The 20,980-nt window shown below is 53.7% G+C and overlaps 1 protein-coding gene across 1 annotated transcript; it reads left to right on the forward strand.

Moving 5' to 3' along the window:
* The first annotated feature begins 718 nt into the window (after positions 1-718).
* On the forward strand, positions 719-12,380 carry CYB5B (cytochrome b5 type B). The gene is made up of 5 exons (XM_083851386.1): positions 719-949; positions 7,846-7,974; positions 8,509-8,535; positions 10,307-10,338; positions 11,375-12,380. Exons 1-5 carry the CDS (start codon positions 797-799, stop codon positions 11,463-11,465), a joined length of 432 nt encoding a protein of 143 aa, XP_083707512.1. The 5' UTR covers positions 719-796; the 3' UTR covers positions 11,466-12,380.
* Positions 12,381-20,980: the final 8,600 nt, after the last annotated feature.

Consider the following 20,980-nt stretch of genomic DNA (forward strand, 5'->3'; position numbering starts at 1 on the left):
ACGGATGAAAGAAAACATTTTGGGGAACGAGACCACGTTGCTGCGGTCTCGTGGCTCTGTCCCGTCCAAGTTACAGTGGAAAACAAAACAGGAAAATTACAAGGGGCATTCTGGTCACCACACATTCCTGTGCCCTGTGTCGCGGCGCGCTGGCTGACTCCTGTTTGATGGCGATCGTGACGAGCAGCGCCTGGATTCTGGCACTCAGTGAATAAATACGGACGGCGTTTGGTACCACCACCGCTATTTGTGCTGCTAACGTGACTCAAAAGCCTAACCGAGGATCAGGATGCTGCAGGGCTACGCCCGAGTGCAAAATACTGCGCTGGGTACTCTGTAGGGAGCGGACAGCTGCAGAGAAACGGTACCGGGATGTCTGTCACGGCAGGACAGGGACCCTGGGCAGGATAACGGGATTGCCTCGCAAAATACGTGGAGAAACCCTCCCGGCAGGGAAGGCGCAGAGGAGGAGGCACAAAGGCGTTTATTTGGAACGGTATCAAGTAGAAAGGCGCCACGCACCGGCCGCAGGCCGGAGGCCAGCACGTCGTCCTGACACCAACCGGGCAGCGCCGCGCCCTGCCCTCACCCCGCCGCCCTCACGGCTCCCGCCCCCTCGCTCTGGCCGCTCGCTATTGGCCCGCGCCCGCCTCCGCGCCTTTCCCATTGGCCGCCTCCCCCTCCAGGAGTCGCCCGGCCGCCGCTCCCGCTCGCTCCTCATTGGCCGGCCGGCCCCGTCGCTACGGCGGCCGCGGCGGGCCGGTCCCCGCGCTGCGCGAAGCTGCCGGCGGCCAGCATGGAGGCCGGGAAGCGGGCGGAGGACGGCGGCGAGGCGGCGGCGGCCGGGCCGGTGTTCACGCTGCAGGAGGTGGCGAGGCGGAACAGCAGCCGCGAGGCCTGGCTCGTCATCCACGGCCGCGTGTACGACGTCACCCGCTTCCTGGAGGAGGTGCGGGGCCGGGGCCTGGACCGGGGCCGGGGCCTGGACCGGGGCCGGGGCCTGGACCGGGGTCTGGACCGGGGCCGGGGCCTGGACCGGGGTCTGGACCGGGGCCGGGGCCGGGAGGGCGGGGAGCGGGAGCGGGAGCCCCGTGCCGCCGCCTGCCGGCCCCGAGGGCTCGGGGAGCGGTGCCGAGGCCCGGCGGGGCTGTGAGGAGGCCGCCCGGTGCCGGCCCTGTGAGGGGCCGGGGCCCGCCCGGCGCCGGGGGCCCGGTGGAGGCGTTGCACCGGGCCCGGCCGCCGGCACGGAAACGCCTCGGCCCGGCTCCGCCTCGCCCCGAGTTCCAATCCCGGTGCCCGTTTTTGGGGACCCAAAAACACGGGAGGGAGCGGGGTTCCCTGCGGTGCCTTCAGAGCGCCGCTCCCGCAGCCGGCGTCTCGCCGCGCGCCGCCTTCAGGGCAGAATTTCGGCCTTTCCTGCTCGGGCCCGGGCGGGTGCCGGCCGCCAGCTCCCCCGCCCGCCGCTGCCCGCTGCGGGCGCCCCGGCAGCGGTCACGGGTGGCTTCGTGCGGCGCGGGGCGTGAAAACCGGCCTGCAGGGCGGCTCCTGGGCCGCGGTGCTTGGCTACCGAGGCCCGCAGGCTCCCAGCGCGCCGGGAGGCTCCCAGGAGAAGCGTGCGGGCGGTGCCCCGTGGGGCACGGCCGGGCGGCGCGATGGGAGCTGCCGCAGGTTCATTCCCCAGGAGAGCCCAGAGCTCCAGCTGGGGCCAGGGGCCAGCCGCACGTTAGCTGCACGCAGCCACAGCAAGGTGCAGGTGGTGCTGGGGAGGCCTGGTAGTCGCGGAGGGAAAGGGAGGCAGTGCTGCCGAGCGGGACTCCAGCTCGGGAAGCAGCCAAACGGAGCTACGAGCAGAGTGAAGGTACTCGGATCCCTAGCCCGGGGTCAGTCCGCAAGACCAGGAGTTTTGCAGCTGGTACGTGAGGATTGTTGGAGCAGCTGTCTGCCCCCTCCGGTGCTTGGGTTCCCCGACAATAGCCCAAACCAGTCATCCGGCACCTGCCAATGCTTGAGAGAGCTGTGGGGTCAGCTAGCTCTGCTGACCGAATGAAGTGGGCAGGGTGGCGGGGATATTTTGAAGAGCATTCACTATTCCACAAGCTTCTGAAAGCCTTTGTGTTTGCCCACATCTAACTGCCGAGTACAAGAAGCAGGGGACATCAAGGAAGCTGGCTGGAGCCCATTTCAAAACAAACAAATGGTGTTTCTTCACACAACGGGAGCAGGCCAGCCTTGCCAAAGGACATTGCGGATGCAGAAAGGTTAAGTAGAGTCAGAGGAAGACAGAGACGCGGAAAAGCAATTCACTGCTTGTTTCTAAATAACAAGGCACCTTGGGCTTAGGAAGAGGCAAAACCAGCTGGAGGTTGGGAAAATACCTGCAAAAAGTGCGTGCCTTGTCTTACCTTGCCTCAGTGTTCCATGACAGCCGCTGGTTATTGTTTTTCAGACTTAAAAGGTAGAAAAATCTTCAAAGCCTTTCTTCTTCACAAATCACCTTTTTGAGGTGTTTACCCCCAGGCCCGTGGTGCCGTGTTTCCAAGCACAGCTGCTGCGTGGTGGTCCCAGCCTTCGCCTCGGCGGTCTCTGCGTAAGATGGCACCTGGGGTGCCCTTTATCCTACTTCTGGTTTTATGGCGTAAAGATTTACTTGGATTTGGGAAGGGAAGCAGTAAGGCTACGCTGGTAACTGTGGCAGCATGGCTAGCACAGCGCTGTCTGCTATGTACGCCCCTCGCTGACACGGTGAAGTTTGTAAACACAGATCAAGGCCTGATTTATCGGCAGAAATATGCTTTATATCTGTTACCCCCTGCAATCAGTCCAGTGACAGGAGAACAATGTGTAGCTGATCAGAACCAGGAATGTTTGCCTTGTTTAAAGGTTACAGTTGTCTGATAAACTGTTCTGCCTTGGAGCTCTGAGTTGTCGCTGCAGCTATCAGGCTTTCAGCGGGTAATATTTTCCCTTGGTCCCGTGTAGTCACCGAAGCAGCGCCTGATTGTTGCCTTTCCTGGCCTTTGGCCATGGGTTATTTGAACAGGATTGCCGAATTCCACGGGAGTGTTGCCTCGGAGTGATTGCGTTATCTCTAGGAAGCCTCGCTGCTAAAAGCCTGCCGAATATTGCTTTGTGCTCCTGCAGACTAGGTGCAGCAGGCCAGCCGTTAGCTCACCGCCCCAAAACCTGGGTGTTCTGTGACATACAGGTCAGCTTAAACTTCCAGTTTACAGTTGGCCATTTCCTGTGTAATAGGCACCAAATTAAGATGTTTATCACGTAGCAAAGGTCTCCTGAATTATGAGAGCGTGAACAAAATGGAGAATGCAGAGACAGCAACCGAAGTCTCGTAGGTGTTTCTGAGAGATCGCGTGCTCCAGAAAGCCTGCAAGTGCCTGAAACGAAGTGTGGTTATCTGAAATCCGGGATAGCCTTACAGCAATTGTCTCATTTTCTTCCAAATCTAGGTAACTGGACCACTGGAATACACATCATTGCTCCTGTTCGCAGTAGGCTAGGACAGCAAGTGTAGACTTGCTGGAGCAAGAAGGGCTGGCTCATCGGGTAGGTGTGAATGATGAGCGAGGAAGAGGAGGAGGGCAGGCGAGCCTCCCTGGCAGGTCTCCGAGGGCTGGTGCTGCTCACACGTGCCCTCACCTCACCGCTGTTATCAGCTGTGGCTCTCAACCTGTGCACCAGCTGTAGTGTTCTTATTTTCACGAGCTTTCCTGTGACACAGGGATTTGTTCTACCTCCATACGTACAGAAGGGTTTGGGGATGTGTGTTTCTTTTGAATCAGTTTCCAGGTGGAATGGGCCTGTGTTGTGATGGCTCTATCCCAAACAGGTCAGTCGGTTACAGGTATAATGTCTTCAAACTACGTTGCAGAAGAAGGGAACAGTCTGCGAGTGGCAGCTTCTCTGTAAAGCTGCGTGCCTCCAACAGGGTGCCGTGCTCGAGCCTAAGGCGAAGGTAGGGTCTGTGCTCGGAAGAGCTGCTACTTCAGAGCGCTTTCATCTGAGCCGAAAGTAAAGTGGGACGGATAAAGGGAGGTTTCAGGCGGTCGCTCACACCAAGGAGGCAGCAGGGTTTTAAATTCTTACCTTCGTGCTGCACCAGCAGTAGGAAAACAATATTGAATATCTTCCTTTGTCTTTCCGCATTTAATTCCTGCGTGCCCGGGTGTGTCTGCAACCAGAACTCGGTGAGGAAGGAGGAGGAATGTCAGAGATCTGTTTTTGCTCACGCTGACTTGCAGCAGCACCGCAGAGGCGCTCTCAGGGAAGCCTGTTCCTGTCCTACAACAAGCCTCGAAGGATGTGTGCTTGATGAGCACCATTTGTCTAGGTGCTTGTCCTTGCCTTCTGGCTCGCGTAGTGCCACACGTTGTTATTGCACAGGAGTGCTCTTCCCTTCGTGGCTTATTTCCCTAATACTATGGCTGGGAATGAAAGCTTTTGCATCTCTCCTGCTTGGAGTTTGCAGAAAGACAACTCAGGGCTCTCACCTTCTGCAGAGGGTTTCCGCGTCGTGCTCTCGGAAGCCTCTGCCACACGCTTCCAGCAGCACGGCTCTGAGCTGCTGCCGCTCCGTGTCCCCTCCAAAGGCTCCACAGAGCGTCTCCTCCTCACGTCTCCTGAACAAAGACCGCCTTCTGGCTGAGCACAGAACCCAGGCTGCACGAGCTGCCCCTAGATACTAATTCAAGGGAGAGTCACCAAGGGCAAACTCCTTTTTTTTTTTTTATATTTATTTCATCTGCTACCTTAGAGCATCAGCAGCATATTTAAAGTGAGTTTGGAGTGAGTATGGGGTTACACGATGCCCAACTGCTGTTCTCTGCCTTGTGGAGCCCGGTTTGGGATTCGAAGAGCTTGATTCAAAGATCACACTGCAATGACCCTTTTGAGAGCGCTGCTGTAGCTCTGCGTGTTGCGGAGCGTGCCTGAGCCTGGGCTTTATTCCCCCGAGGCCTCCCGACGGCGAGGGGCAGGCCGGCTCCCTCTGCGCGCTGGGCTGGGGGCTCTGGGTGGTGCCTCCTGCCGGAGGGGGCTGCTGGGGCTTTCGCTTCCAGCTGTGAAACTGTTCTCTGCCCCCTGATGTTGGGCACATCTTCCAGAACCGGTGCTTCAAGGCTGTCAGCGTGTGCTTCGTGCATTAGGTGTGCTCCCGACCGCCGTGACACGGGGGTTCTGGTCCTGGTGCGGATGTTGATGGGGACCCCTGCGGGCTGGCGCTTGGGCACACCTCTCCTGTCCCTGTTTGCTCGTGTCTGTTCCTTTTCAGGAGGAGGAAGGCTTCATCTCAGCCGTTATTTCCTCTGGAAGTACATTTTATTTTCAGAGCTTGCTGCACTTCTCGCAGTTTTTCTGTTTTTCTGCAGGAGCTGTAGCTTTTGGAAGTTTTGTGGCAGAGCAAATGACTTCTTGTATAAATAGTCTGGTTTTACGTGTGCGCGGGTATGACAAGGTAGGAACTGTCTGCCTGCAGTTGTGGGTGTCTAGACTAAAGAGTCCTTTCAGAAATACGATACTCCACGAGTTTTTTGAAGGTTTTTTTCTTTTTTCTTTTGGCTTGGAGATTACAATTAAGGATGAATGTAGACGAGTAAATAATTCTTACTTGTGGGTTTAGCAAGTGTGTAGAAAGGCTTCAGACCAAACAGGCAAAGAGCAGTAAAATTTAACATTCTTCCCTCTTGTACTTTGCTGTTTTTCTCATCCCTTGGATGTGCAATGACTGGCTGCCCCTGAAAGCCGAGAGCCGTGTTCCCTGTTACTGCAGGGTTTTGTCGGCCCTTTTAGGATGGATGGGTAGGAAGTCAAGGTTATCTTTTTAAAATCTCAGTTCTGACGTTTTTCCCTGTGAAATGAGATTTCTGACGAGGCATCCCTAAGGACTTCCTGTAGAAGGCTAAAGTAAATGGTCAGCCCTTCTTCGCCTAATTTCTGTGGATCTTTGTGAGCGTGCTTATAAGGTAGCTGAAAATTGAATTACTGTCCGTGCGCGTTGCGCAGAACAAGGTACAGCATCCTACCGCTGCAGCCAGGTCCGAAAGCGTGAGCCGAAGGGTGGCGAGGTGAGCCGGAGGGAGGTCCTGCTCTGTGGAGAGCTCCTTGGTGGCTGCCAGCAGGCAACCACTTCCTCTCCTTTGCTGTCGGGTTGGATTTCTGCTGGGGCAGTCCCTACCTGAGTCCCTCTGAGATCAAACCAGCCCTAGCGGGAGAAGTGGCAGCACGGCGTGGAGCCAGGCCCGGTGCGAAGCAGCAGAGCGGAGCCTGGCTTGGTGTCACAGCGAAGGCGACCTCACAGCTTGAGTGCTGCCCGGCTGCCTGCTGGGCTGAGACTTTGCCCTTTGTGGCTGCCGAGAAAGCGCCGCCTTGATGATGTTGCGTACCTGGACAGTAAAGGGATTTATTCAGAATAAAGAGGTCTGATGTGGGGTCGCAGAGCTGGCTGCACCGACTCCCTGCAGGAGACAATGGGACTGCTTTCGTGTCAGCACGAGTATGGTTGGTATGAGGTGTGAGAGCCAAGTGAGAATATTTCGACTTTTGGCAGCAAAAACAAACGAGCTGAAGGAAGAGGGGCAATGACAGCTGTTCTGTGTCTGTGGGAAGGAAAAGGATATTACGGAGAAAAACAGGTGCTTTAGTCCTTTGATCTGAGATGTAGCCTAACGTCTCTTCCCCAGTCCCAGGCTTGTAGCTGTCGGAGGAATCTCAGGCAGCAGTGAGCAGGTCCCCTCTCCTCGACCAGCGTGTGTAGTGCTTGCTGCCTCGTGCTCTGCAGAACTGGGCTAGTCCCTGTGCGCGCTCAGCAGCCTGATCGCTTTATTGGTTTAACTGGATTAGCTGGTAGCTCAAACTGAACTATTTGTTCCCATACACACTGTAAAGAGATTGTACTTTGCTGGCCTCGTGGTTAGTGCTTCCTATTGCCGGTCTGTTCCTGGAATCCTGGTATTGACAGTGCTGGGGAGAGCCCGGCCCATCAAGGAAGAGAGAAGTGCACCAGGTGTTTTTGTCGGTCCGTACTGCTCGGTCCTGCCTGTGGCCGTCTGCTCCCCGCAGCAATGCCGGTGTCACTGGGGAGCGACTTCTGTTGTTAACACTTCTGGATTCCTGAAAGCAGGACGTGATGTCCAGCAGTAACGTGTTCTGTTGGTTCTTTTTTGCCTTCTCCTGTGGTCGTTGAGTAGTTGTAGCTCCACCAGGACTGGGCTTTATCCAGCGTACATTACAGTTGTGGCTTTTTATGCCACTAGAAAACGTGATGTGCTTCTCCTTTGTTCTTCTCCATTCCTCATCGTACAGTTATGTGCAAAGAGAGGCTGTCTGCCAAATACCGTTGCTTTTTGTAGTATCTGAAGAAGCAGACCATCATTTCTTCTGCTGGTCCCTGTGAAAGCAGCGTTCTCTCGTGCTTTGCTGGCAGTTGGGTTGTCACACAGGAGAGGCTCCTCTGCAAGTGAGTCTGATTTGTGCAGTGAAGCCCGTTAAAAGCTACATGAGGATATGCTTTCTCCTGTGTTATTTTCTTGCTCAAATCAGTTGCAGAATCAAGAAAAGAGATGGCTTGGCTGTGGGGGTCAAAGCTGGGCTTCCATTTATAAGTTGGGGCTTCACCTCCTTGGAAGGATTTCTATTTTATGCAAGGTATTTCCCAGGCTGTGCAGCACACACCATTTTCTGTGACCTGAAGGAGAGAGGTTGGACGATTGAATCTTTGGTAGATATTACTGATAATGTTGGCTTGAGACATCCATAACGCATGGAAAGGGCTAGGAGGGCTGCTCCGACTCTTTGGAACCTGGCCGCTCACTCACCTGAAGTCTTCTCTTGCAGCATCCAGGTGGAGAAGAGGTCCTGCTCGAGCAAGCTGGTAAAGATGCCACGGAGAGCTTTGAAGACGTTGGGCATTCCACGGACGCCAGGGAGATGCTCAAGCAGTACTACATAGGGGAGGTCCACCCGGTAAGGCCCCGCTGGGTGGGACAGCCCTCTTTCAGACCCGGGATGGGGCTGTATAAATGGCGACTCTCCTTTATGCAACACAGGAAACGCACACCAAGACGTGTCTTGCAAGATACGTTTTTACACAGTCTCTGTATCGCCCAGGATTTCTAATGAGGAAAGAAGGCCTCTGCTGAGGAAACAAAACTAGCTCAGTCTTCTCTTTCCGCCATTTAGAACAGACTTCTCCCTACGGTTAAATCAGTGGCACTTAAAGAAGCTAATCTAATCAATTCCTTCCTTAGCTGGTGAGACCACAACTTCCCCTGGCCTTAAGATTTAGAATTCAGGAGGGTGAGAGATCACAGGCACGGCACAAACACCAGGTTCCTGCCTGCTGCACAGTCAGTGCCTTTCGGTGCTGTAGGTACGCCTGCTTTGAAAACGAGTCCAGGCAATTGCCCGTTTGATGAGGTCTACGTACAGAACAATTCCCTCATAATGACTTCAAGTTTCGCTTATCTTTTTCTTTCTTCTTTTTTTTCCCCTTGACAGCATGATCGTAAAAAGGAAGGTTCTAAGGTAAGCTGTTAGTGTTTTACTATTCCATTTTATTTAATGCTGAGGAAACTATTTTATGCTCACAAAATGAACAAAGAAGTCGCCAAACACCTTTTATTTTGCTTTCTTTTTTTCCTAATGGAACTTGTGGCTTTATGTTTACAAAGTACATAATGAATAGATCTCCTAGGCAAATTACTCCTTTTTTTTTTTTTCTTGTTGTTGTTCAGAAGCTTGGCAGGCACCTCAGTGTGAAATTTGAAGTGTTTTTTTGTGCCCTCTCTTCCCCGACATCAGCGATGCTATTTCTACACCTCGAGCCACAGAGCGTTTTTTGCAGTACTTGCTGTGTCCTGGTCGCTGAACTGTTAGTGTTGTTCTGTCCAAGCCAGGAGACAGCCACCGCGGGGCTGGCTGTAGAACAAGAATTCTCTGTTAACTGCCCTAGAAATCATCGGTGTTGGTTAAAAGTCAGGTACTCCTGAATTAGAACGGGACACAGTGTTGCAAAAATGCCTTTGAAACGGATGAGGAGAGGGAAATGGTAATAAATAGAATGCAGTTTGAGAGGTAAACGTGTGTCTTGCAGCTGGCTTCTCTTCTTGCCTGGCTTGAAGGCTTGGACCAGGCGCAGCTCTGCCTTCACCAGCGCTTTCATTAGCTGTCGCTCGAAGCAGGGCCACTCACGGAGTACCGGGAATCAATAAGGAAGCTGTCAGCAGAGAGCAGTAACTGAAGCCCTTGGGAGTGTTTGCTTGTTATAGCCAGCCATAGAAAGAGCCACTTGGGGTAGATAAAGGCAAATCTTAGTTATAAAGTGGGGCTGATTCTGCCTATATTCACCTTCAAACGTATTGTTCAGTGTATAAAGTTCAGTGGTTTATGTACAGCTGAGGTCTTTCTAGTGTGCAACATCTGTTTTTAAACTAGGCTGAAACATAAAGTCAGCAGCAAGAGATAGAAGTCAGTAATGTGGATCCCCCTATTTAGTTTTTTAGTTCTTTTTTTTTTTTTTTTAAAGTAATGACGTTATACTCTTAGAATTCAGCCTAGAGGTAACTCCCTGTGGATAAGTGTCAATGTTTAACAGCCACTGAATGTACTGTGGCAGAAAAGAAAGTGCCAAGACGCACAAGGAGTGGAGATAATACTGTTTAGGAGGGGCAGGAAAGGTGACTTTTTTGGCTGGTAGATACTGATTAAACTGTAGAGCAGCAACAGTGATTGAGGAAGAGGATGTGGAGTTGATAAAAATCTAAGTAAGAATTTCAGTTGGTTGGAAAACGTACTTAAATTCTCAGAGTTTTATGAAAAAAGAAGTATGAAAGTTTGGAAGCAGGTTGCAGGCAAAGGAAGAGTTGAAGAGAACTTTATGGTTTTATGCTTCGGTGGCCAGGCAGGAGGAGAGCAAATGGGGAAGTGGACAGAAGGCTCTGGGGAAGCGATCATGGGGAAAGTTATCTGCCTCGGATCATCAGTTATCGTCTGTATCATATGAAATGAACAGACCAGTTTGCAAGGCAATGAGCAGGACCATATTTTGAGAGGTTAAAGTCCCAGTGTGAAGCTGAAGGTGGGAGGGATTGGGCTGATGAAAAGAATGTGGAGGTGAGGAGGAAGGCAAACGCCCCCAGAAACATCCATGAGATAGAGAAGATGTTTGGGAAAGGAGGGGGAGTGTTGTTTTTCCTCTGTGTTTGTGAGCACCTGTCCGGTCTTGCAGTCTCATTTCTTAGCACAAGATGTATAATCGTTCTTTTTTTCCCTGCTAACTCCCTCTTTCTTCTTTCAGGATCAAAATATGACATCCTCTGGCCAAGCAAGGTATTGTACAAAGTAATCATAACAATAAATAAATAATAATTAAAAAAAAGAGTAAGAGGTTGAGGGGTTGGGAGCGTCCATTCATAGAACCGCAGACCAACTCTAATGGGCAGGAAAAAAACCACAGGCTATTACTGCGCTGTCCTAGCAAGCAGGTGCTCCAAAAGAAGCTGCCCAACTGCATCGCACTGAGTCCGCTGCCAGGGCGTGCGCCTCCCTCGGTGGAGATGGCGACACAGCCGGCAGCGAGACGTCCCCAGCTCCTCGCTGGGCAGAGCAGGCGTCCTGGTGTTGTGCAGCTCGAATCCTCTGGCCCACGTGTTCGTATTACACAACGATGGCTGCAGTCCCTTTTCACTACAGTGATTATTTGGGTGGTCGCTGCAGGTCAGGCATGATGTAACGCAGCAATGTGTGGTTTTTTAGAAGGTTTTACTGTGACCGGCACAGTTTAGTTGAAAATGCAGGAGTGCTTACAACCAGAAGAGGGTCCCAGTCTTTCATAGCCAATGCAGAAGATTTTAGCTTTTGATTTATTTTTTTGCTAAGGAGGCTGCCGAAGGTGAGCCTGTGGCCTCAGGTTTATGAGTGAGGATGATTTATTGTGGGATAGCTGTAGCAATTTCCATGCTTGAGTCAACGCAGCTGTTTGTATAGCACAAATTACAGTCTGGCTTATTTAAGAAAAGAAAAAACAACAACAAAAAACCCCAGTTGGTTTCTGTATGTGCCAGGCTGGAAAGTTCAGCAACCCAGCTGCTATTTTATAAGCAACCAAGCCATCCTTGCAGTCACAGGGGCCTCTCACAGGGAGCAGGAGAGCCCTGAGCACGGGACTGCTGGAGCTGTGCTGCCCAGACCCGAGCGGTTGCTCTGTGAGCTGGTGGGAGACAGGTCTCGAGAGCTCCCTGGGGGAAAACAGACGTGTAGCGAGTGTTGAACATCTCCAATGATTTATTAACTTGATACTTCCTTCTGTTTTATGTTGTTTGTGGGTGTTGTCGTCTTTTTTGTTGTTGTTTTTTCCTCCCCGTAGCTTCTGGTCAACATGGCTAATCCCCATCTTCGGAGCACTGGTCATAGGTTTGATGTATCGCTATTACATGTTGGAAGGGAGATCGTCGTGAGCTCACCCTGATGGGACCTCAGAAAGCCTGAAAGAGCATGTGTGAGAGAGAGTGCACGCATGCAACACGCGGGATTCTCGTTCCCTCCGCCTTTCATGCCTTGCTTTTAGCTTTGGGTTTGCCAAGTGGTGTTGATATCCATGGGACCAAGCTGATACCAAACCGTCTGTCCGAACTCTGGGACCCGCGGCCCTTCCGTAACTTCCTCTTGCTGAGGCAGGGCAGGCACAGCATCCTGTTATTCTGTTACGTTTGTGTGTGGTCTCCCCGGCGTGTGCGTGCTTGTGCTCTCTCTTGCGCTCTCTCTCTCTTGCTCTCTGAAGTAAAACGCAGATAACCTTTTTCTTTCAATGCCTTTTTGTTAAGCCAGACAACGTGAAACAGCTGCTAGTGAGCCTGTGGGTTTGCCTCAGTACTTCACGTAGCGTTGTCAGAAATAAGCTGCGAGTTGTCTACGGTCCTTTCCAGAAAAGATTTTGAGAGATTCGGTTCCACAGTAACTTTCCAAGTGCATGCAGGCTACACTAATTGGAACAGCAGGAAATTGTTAGCTTTGCTACCTCTTTCTGTCTGTTTTTAACGGTTAAACAAATATAAGTATTTTAAAAGTGATTCTGTTCATTTTGTAATATTTGTACTTGTCCCTTTAACATGTATATTCTGTGAAACAATTTATGCCTTGGATTCTTGTTTGTCTGGGTGCTTTTGTGCTGCGTGCGGCAACACCAGGAATGGGAACTGACATGTGGCTTCTTGAAAGGGAGATTTTTTTTCTCCCTGGGGTCTTGATCCAACACATGTGTTGGATACAAAACTCATTCTTAACTGCCTGTGAATCTGTACCAGATGGGGGAAAAAAAAAAACAGAAATAAATCCTGCCTCTTCTTCCTAAATAAAAAGCGAAAAGAAATCCACTTGGGATTTGTGCATAGTGCTGTTTTTGTCTTGGAACAGAGGAGAACGTTTCTGCTTTCTTCTTTTTGTGCGTTCTGCAGCCAGCCTCCAGCAGCACGCAGGAAAGGTCAGGTATGCCTCGTGTGTTGTGAGGCACGGATCTCTCCAGCTCTTCCAGCACGCTGCTCTGTGGTTTCAGGATCTGCTAACAAAACGAAACTCTGCTGTGGTGTCCAATACCCTTCAGTGGCCTGACGCTGGTTCCTAGTCCAAAGCATATCGTCTTTCTGAACTGCAGCAAAAGGGAAGCAATAGACTGCGGTCCCGGCTGTGAAAACCTCCTGTCGGTTGTGGTTTTTCTTGCTTCTCTCTTCCATGAAATCGCTGTGCTCCTCAGAAGGCTGCTCAGAAGGGTTTCTTGCACTTGGAGTTACGCTCCACCTTTTAAAAATGAAGGCCGAGGAGGTGCATAGCCTTTGGGAGCAGACCGCGCTGCAGGGCTGTGTCACTCCGTTACTCCCTCTGTTCCTCCAGTGGGCTCGGCCCGCAGGAGTAGGTCACCTTTCCTCCGGTACTCTTAGAGCAGAGGTGCAGGGGTTTTTTTGTTTGTTTTTTTTCCCTGTAGGATGATTTTTTTCTGCTAGTGATTGTTTTGTCTCATGCAGTGAATTATTCAGCCAACCTAGTGCACAGTGTAGGGAAACCTGCAGTTCGCCGTTGTCACAGCAGCTCCTGAATATCCCATTGCAAGCTCCGTTTCCCCCTTGTTCTGTCCTGGCTGGTTTGGTGGTCTGATGTCTGTTTATCCTATCTTAACAAGAGCAGAACACAAGTATAAACTTGAGCCAAGGAAAAAACAGTGGGAAAGATCTGATAAATTCCATTTAGGTATATTTTTAAAGGATAAAGGTGACAGGCCACATAGTCATACATTAATACAGGTCTCAAAGTAAGCAGGGGGTTAGTCAGTCAGTCGAAGTTTATGGAAAATAGATCTTATCAGCCTAACATGATATTTTTATATCCAAGATTAGTTGAGCTGCTTAGGTTTTTGGAAGGCTTTGGAATTGATCCTGCAAGGTTTATCGCTTGACTTAATAAAACTCAAACAAACAAACACGAGGACAAAGTGAAAATGGAGAGATCGGATTTAACAGTGAAAAGGGATCGTCGCCCCGCGGAGCAGTCTGTGCTGATGGGGATTGGGCCCAGCAAAGTGCTGGTGGCTGAGGGTGAGCCGCTGGCACCGGGCTGCTGGGGCTCTTGGCACATTTGCTGCAGGGCTGCGTACTGGGACGTGTGGGATGCCGCGCTGTATCCTGAGGAGTGTGCACACGGCATCGCAGCGGGGAGGTGGCAGAGGGCGATGCCACAGGGTAAAGGTGGAGCGCGTTCCTCCTGCGGCAGCGGGAGCTCTCGTGTGCGTTTGGTGCTGTTGTTGCAGTGAATTAACGCCGTGGCTGTGCCATGCACCAAATGCCTTTGGCTTTTACAAATCCATAGAAGAGCCATGTAAATGAGTAGAAGTTTGGAAAACATCACTTGTGGTGAGGGAGCTGAGCTCGATCTAGCTTATCGAAGAAAAGGTTACAAAATCATAGCGTGGAAGTGCTTGCATGTGGAATAGAAACCTTGTCATGGGGCTTTTGATCTGGAAGGGGTGTTTTTCAAACGTTACCTTGTTCTGGAGGGGGTGAGTTCAGGGGAGCCCAGAGCCCTCTGCAGCAGTCGGATGGGTTGCTTTTAGGGACCTGAGGCTGGCCTGAGGAAAGGGGCCACGGATGGTGCACAGGAGTTTGGCTTCCCCGTAGGCATCTTTTTACCGTTTGCAGGAGCTGCGTTGAGGCCTTCTGTGAAATGTACAGGCTCGGAGCAGCGGGCTGGTATCAGCATTACTGCTCTGCAGCTCCCTCCTGGGCTCTGGGGACGGAGCCGGGCTGGGCTGAAGGACACGGGAGCACGGGACCCGCTGGCCCCGAACCCTGCCCAGGGAGCAGCCCCCGTCCTCCCCGCTTTCCTCCTGCGGTTCACTGAGCGATGGGTCCAGTGGGTGTGAAAGCACTCGGGGCACAAAGGAGGCATTAACAAAGTTGTTTACCTGTTTTGTCTGAGGATTAAAGGAGGAGGCTTCCAAGTCTTTGTCCTGGCACTGAACTCCTGCACAACTGGTGCTGGCTCGGCGCGGCCGCACCACGCAGGCGCTGCCTCGGCTCCGGCCCTGCCAGGAAGGTTCCTGGGATGGGAGCTGGGCGTGTGGTGAGGGCTTCCTTCAGGTGTCTCGGAGGAGAGGTTGAGAGGTGGAGAACTGCAGACACGAGTACGGAGGCAGCGTGTGTGGTCAGCGTAAGCGCGCTGCAGCCGCTGCAGGAACGCCTGCGGAGCTCAGCGCTGGCGCCTGCTGCCCCTTCCTGAACCCAAATTCCTGGTCAGTACGGGGCGCCGCTGCTCGCTGGCTCGAGGGCAGGCAGAGGAGAGCTGGGAGCTCCAAATACATTCTGGTTTTGCTGAAATTAGCTGATAAAGGGAAGGACTTGGAGAGAATAATGCACAGAGCTCTCCGTGATGACTGGGCTTGGCCCTGGGGGTGCTGGACGCTGCCCCCGGGGGGGATGCAGCTGCAGGGCCGGCATGGGCTGCGCTCTTGGGCGCCCACCGGTTGTTAAGGTTGCTGAGTATCAAGTATTCGATATGTTTTACAGATCTGACCAGCTCACATCACCTGGCCCAGGGTTTCTACTACACCTCGGGGGTGACTACAGCCAGGCAGAGGGGCTGGGGGAGGCGCTCGGCAGCCGCTGGAGGCTGTGGGGACGGGGACACCGGTGCCAGCAGCGTCGGAACGAGGGAGCTCCGGCCCTACCGAGCTCTGGGAAAGGACTGCGTAGCTGTAGTGCGGCTCCAGGAGGAAGCATTAGGTTGTGGCAATTGTTCTGTGTACAACTAATAATGAGTTAAAGCTGAGAAAGCGTTGAGCTATTGCAGATGCGGGATTTGTCTTCCTGTCAGAGGAAGGATCCTTCGGATGGCACCAGCTGAAACGGCCTCCGCCAAAGGGCTCGTTCAGAGCACGGGCACCGCGCGAGGCGCTGGTTCTCGCGGTGCGTCAGGAAGCGGCGAGCCGTGCAGCCCAGGTTTTGGGGGGTGAAATGGATTTTCTGCAGAATTCATTCCATGGTGATCTAAACACGGATCGTTTTCAAGCTCGCAGCTAATAAACATTGTGCAATCATTCTCCTTCTGCTCCAAACTTGCTTATTTGTCTGGAAGATGTCGAGGACCAGCGACGCATTTACGTGGCTGAGCGCTCGCTGGCTTTTCCAGTTTTGTGAGCGCCTGCTCTCCGGTCAGCAGCTGCTGATTCGGCACAATATTTAATGCTGTCATGATAATAATGGGACTTTTTATAATCGCAGCAGGGGCGCAGGGAGAGCCCCATAGGTAATCCTGATAAGTTCCAGTCACCTGCTCAGGAAGTGTGATAAGCGAGCAGCAAAGAAGCTATGGAAGCAAATGTTGCCAGATAAGAGCGTGAAGTCTGTTCCTGTGCAGGAGAGCAGCCTGCCATGCTCTGGGCCACGTCCTGGGGAGCAGAAGTCTCCTGGTGCCACCAGACGCTTGGCGGTGCTCCGGCAGCGCACAGGAGCCCAGACCATCGTCACCGCCTGTGTGGGAAGGTGGTTTTCAGTGGAAAGATGAAACCGCGACTGTGAAATACGGCTTTCATTGACACGTATCCTTCTGAAGGAGTACACCTTCCCCTCCCACAGCTGTCAGCAGAATCTAGCTCTAACAAATTTGCCTAATTGTAGCTTTCATGGGAGCTGCAGCAGCTTCAAGGAGGCAGCACCCGGTTGGGGCATCCAGGGAGTGAGCAAAACATCGGCAAGGGCACGAACCAGCAGCTGCTGATGTGGTAACTGAGTGGAAAAGCCAGGGGGAACTGCCTGCTGTGGTCCTGGGTTTTAGCTGTCGTAAATCAGGGACCTATAGAATTGGTAGCACCAGTCACCTGCGAGATGAAGCCGCCCTGTGGCTCTGAAACTCTTCGTGAACAGCATGTGGGCAAAGCAAGGCATCAAAATATGGGTGTGGATGAAATGCCTGGGGAAAAAAAGACATTAATTGGGCTGGAAGTTGGGGGGTTGTAGCTGGGGGAAGCAGGGGGCACTTTGTAACCAGCGCTGGATAATTCATGAAGCCAACTGCGCATCCCTCGTGGGGTCCTGGTACTAAAACATTCAACGGTCCAGGAAGCAGGGCCTGCGGTCACAGGACAGGACATCCTCAGAGCGCGCTTAGTAAAGGAAAAATGGATTCACAGTGCAGAGGAAAGTTGTGAATTATTTTCTTGGCAAGCACTCCTTCACTGTAAACTTCATCTTTGATCGAGAGGAATTGGATCCAAAATCCACAGAAATACAGAGAAGGTTTCGGAACGACTCTTAAACCTGCTGCCAGCTCTGCAGGGTTAACACCACCGGGCACTGGGAGAATCCATGGGGCGTCCTGTGCAGAGATGCTACAAGTCCTCAGCAGCAGCTGAGCCATCCCGGCGGCTGCGTTGGCCCCAGCGCCGCCTTCCTGCACCGCGTGCTCCCAGAGCCGGGAGCCTCTGCAAATTGAGACATGTCCCTAATAGCCAGAGTCAATTATTAAAACTTTTGACTGAAACAAAACGAACTTGTTTTACTGAGACAGCTCAAGTGACACAACAACAAGCACTGAAGGAATTAATCCTTCACGACCGTAACAATGTAGAAAACACTCCTGACAAAGCTGTCCCACAGCCTCATACCCCAAAGTACCTATTTCTCCATCCATGTGAGAGTTACGTTGCCTGTCACATCCCACATAGGCCTTTAACAAAGATGCTGCACCAACGGCCAAGCCTCCTCGTGACTGCCTGGAGCAGTTGTGTTTCCTCTGTCGCTGCTCCCAGCTAACAGGGCGATAATTTATAACAGAAACCTCTCCGGTTCTTTGCTTTGTGACCTTTTGCTGCTCAGCTGCATGTCGCTTCCAATACCCCGCTCTTTGGGATCATAAAATTATTTTTGAATGCTGTCCTGCCTGCCCTGGACAGCTGCTGTGCTGGGCTGTTTCTGCTCACTGTGCTGGGCTGTTTCTGCACTGCCCTTCCCGTTGTGGTATCCTCCTCTAGCGCACGGGGCCCCGGGGTGCTGGCATTCCTTGCTTTGAGTGGTGCAGGACACGAAGTGACTGACCACGGCCTCTGAGAAGTCCCTTCGGAAAGATTGCACTAAGCGTGGGGAAAAAGCCCGATATATCTGAGCACTCTTCTAATGGCAAAAGCACCGCTGGTGCGTATTAAACCTAAATATACACCGAGCAGTCAGGAAATCAGTGAATCGTGCGCACAGACTCTAGCGCCCAGCCAACAGCCCAGGAGCCACGGCCAGCACTGGGGTGGGAAGCTCCAAACCGCTGCTCAGGACAGCACCACCAGTCACGTCATAAACAGAGGGCAGACATCCTGCTGGCCTCCCGCGGCCCCGCGCCTCCATCACGAGGCTGAAGTGGACACCGGTGTCACAGGCGCACCGCTGCCCCATCTCCAGGGACGCTGCTAGCAGAAATTACTATAAAACAAGTTTCCTGCCAAGCTCAGCAGCTCTAATGAGTCAGGAAGCAGTAATCTGGGAATAGGGGAGCTGTTGACAGAGCCTAATTATTTTCTGACAGCCTTCTAGCGCAGCTAGAAAATACAACACCTACGTGGCTTCAGGACTTGCAAGCGGGGCCAGTGGCGCCGCGCGCACCTGCCAGCGTACGAGCACGAGCACGGCTCAGCCTGCCTCCCACTCCCACCTGCCGCTATCTGACCTCGCTCCGAGGGGAAGAGCTCAATCATGAAACGAGAAAATACTTCAATTCGGCAGAGCACGTAACTTTCCATGGGAAGTCTCCCGCTTCAGTGCCTGGAGTTAATTGAACGGGGTTTTTGTGTGCTCCAGCTACATTTATTCCATACGTTCTAACGGTGAGACCAGGACACGCACGGCGCTGCGCCTCCCGGGGTGCGGGCGGAGCGGGCAGTACCGCGTGCTGCTCACGGGCACGGCTGCGGCGCCGGCACGAGGACGGAGCTGCCGGTCCTGGTGCCACGGGCTGCTGGCAGGGCTCGCTCCGAGCGGGTGTGGAGCAGGGAGGGACAGGGCTGAGCATCTCCACGTGCCGAGGGCAGCATCCCCAAACCGAGCCCGTCCTTCTGTAAATCTCTGCTGCACTGACTGGGAAAAAACGGATCAGTTCTCCCAGCTGTGGGCCCCCCGGCTCCAAACAGGGCCAGGTTTCCTTTCCCTTGTTGTTTGAACTTCCCTTGTTTGTGTAGTTTGCACAGTTATGACCCTGCTCACAGTTTCCACTACAGTCACCATTTGCAGCTCGCCCTTTTGGGACGTGAAAGATCTTTGTCCATCAGACAAACTGACTTTGGGAAGGTCCCACAAAGCACCAAGCACCCGTAGCGAACCTGAGGCTGGATGTTCAACCAAAGCCAAAGGCACAAAATGTTCAAAAATCATAAAAGTACAGGAAAATGTACAACGAGCTCAGCGCTCCCTATCTACAACCTCCTTCAGCAGGCAAGCCCCTCCGGTGTCCGGCTGCGTTTGTCACCCGGGCCTAGAGCCCAGCACCAGGCAGGGCAGGAGAGGCCAAAGGGGACCACAAAGTCCCCGTGCCCAGTTCCAGCAGCACAGAGGGGGCACCGCTGACACCAAGCCTGCAGAGCCGGGGCGCTCAGTCATGGGCAGCCTTTCCTTTGTCCATCTACCCGTGGCATTAAGCAAGCCCAAAGTCCTGCTAGTCCATGAAAGCTGCGCAGATTTTGGGTTTTGGTTATCAAAACCGCTGGGCTGTGTCAGTCACTGGTGACCTTCAGCCCTCACGAGTAGCTGGTTTGAACTCCTCCTGCACCATCCCCAAATTTTCTGGGCAGGGAACACGTGCTGGGTTTCACTTGCTGCCCACGCAGCCCAGCAGTACAGCCGGCGTGGAGCCTGTGCCGGGGCTGGTGGGAACATGAAGAAGGCAGATTTGGTTAAACGTTGTAGCTGCCCTTGTGGCTAAAAGCTCAGCCAGGTCTGGGGCAAGGCTGGAGGCTGGGGGCAAAGGTCCTGAGTCCGGTTTGGGTTGGCAGCAGCGACCAGGAAACCTCTCGCCATGCCTCACCATGCCCTGCCTGTCGGTCTGTCTTGATCTGCTTTCCTTCATTGCTCCGTCCTTCCCTGCTTCCCTTTCCAGGAGCAGGACGGGCTTTCCCCCTGTCGCAGCCCACCTGCCAGCAGCACCTTCTCGGAAAGCCTTTGCTTCCCCTCCCTACCTCCGCAGGAGGTGATTAGACGGCAGCCTGCCATTTCTCCCTGGATGCTTCATTTGGTTTTCATATTTTAGGGCCATCCTGAGAGCAGCTCTCTTGCCTCTCGGGGGAAGGACATCCTCTCCTCGCTGCCAGCCGTGTTTGTGCCTCCCCAGGCCCGAGCGCAGACGAGCTCGGCCTCTCCCCGCACAACCTCTCCCTTCGCCTCTCCTGAACATGACTACTCCCCAGCTTTTTTTCCTCTCTCTAAACTTCCCATTGTAAAAAAATTGCCAGTTGTTCAGTAAATTTATCAGCTAATCCTTTTAAATCCACGGCCGCGTAACCTGAGCCAGCCGATTTGCGCAGCGCTGTGCGCGTTCGGCTCCCCTGCCTCCCCGCTGCGCGCTTCTGACGGCCGCACCGGGCCCTCGCGCAGCTCTGGGAGGCAATAATCCCTCCGGACCGGCGGGCAGAAATTCCCTCTGCTGGGTTTATAGCCGGCAGTTCACCCGGTTTCTGTCACTCGGTGCTGCTGGGCTTGGCAGAGCACCGTCCCTGGGGGTGTTGAAGGAGAGGTTGGACGTGGTGCTTGGGGACATGGTTTGGGGGGGACAGCGGTGGTAGGGGGTGGTCGGAGCAGGGGATCTTGGGGGGCTTCTCCCACCCCAATGGCCCTCGGGCTCTGTGATGCCCCGTGGTGCGTGGTGTGCGCGGCTCTCCCTGGTGCTGCCAGGCCCAGCACCGAGCGCAGCGCCTCACCTGCGGCCCCCTGCCTCGTTTTACCCGTTTATCAGTCGTTTTTTGGAGATGAGGCAGATGTTTTTTTGGGGACAAGATGGACATTTTTGGGGGACAAAGCGGGCTATTTTTAGGGACAAGACAAGTTGTTTGGGAACAATGCAGATTTTTTCTGGGGACAATGTAGACGTTTCTTGGGGACAAGGCAGACGATTTCTGACGACGATGCCGACGTTTTTTGGGATGAGGCAGACGTGAGCCCGCCCCGGCCTCTCCCCTCCTCACGGCCCCGCGCGAGGCCCCTCACTCCCACTCCCCCCCCCCCCCGTTCTAGACGTTTCCTCGCCCCCCGCGCCGCTCGCTGCCGCCGCGCCCCGCCCCTCCCCGCGCGGCCCCGCGCACGCGCGCTGCGGCTCCGCCGCCGGCGCGCGGGGAGCGAAGGAAGCGCGGCGGGCCGCTCCGCGCATGCGCGCGGGGCCCTGCCGGGGGGGCCATTCCGCCGCCGCGCCTCCCCCCTCCTCCCGGGGCGCATGCGCGGGCCGGCGGCGCCGGGGTTCC

Source organism: Anser anser (genome assembly GCF_964211835.1).
Source record: "Anser anser genome assembly, chromosome: 11".
Lineage (NCBI taxonomy): Eukaryota > Metazoa > Chordata > Aves > Anseriformes > Anatidae > Anser > Anser anser.

What these genes read in the sequence shown, in the direction of transcription:
- CYB5B (XM_083851386.1), top strand. Translation starts at nt 797, where the DNA reads ATGGAGGCCGGGAAGCGGGCGGAGGACGGCGGCGAGGCGGCGGCGGCC. An exon ending in TCACCCGCTTCCTGGAGGAG is followed by an intron (nt 950 to 7,845) that starts GTGCGGGGCCGG and finishes CTTCTCTTGCAG; the next exon opens with CATCCAGGTGGAGAAGAGGT. An exon ending in GTAAAAAGGAAGGTTCTAAG is followed by an intron (nt 8,536 to 10,306) that starts GTAAGCTGTTAG and finishes TTCTTCTTTCAG; the next exon opens with GATCAAAATATGACATCCTC.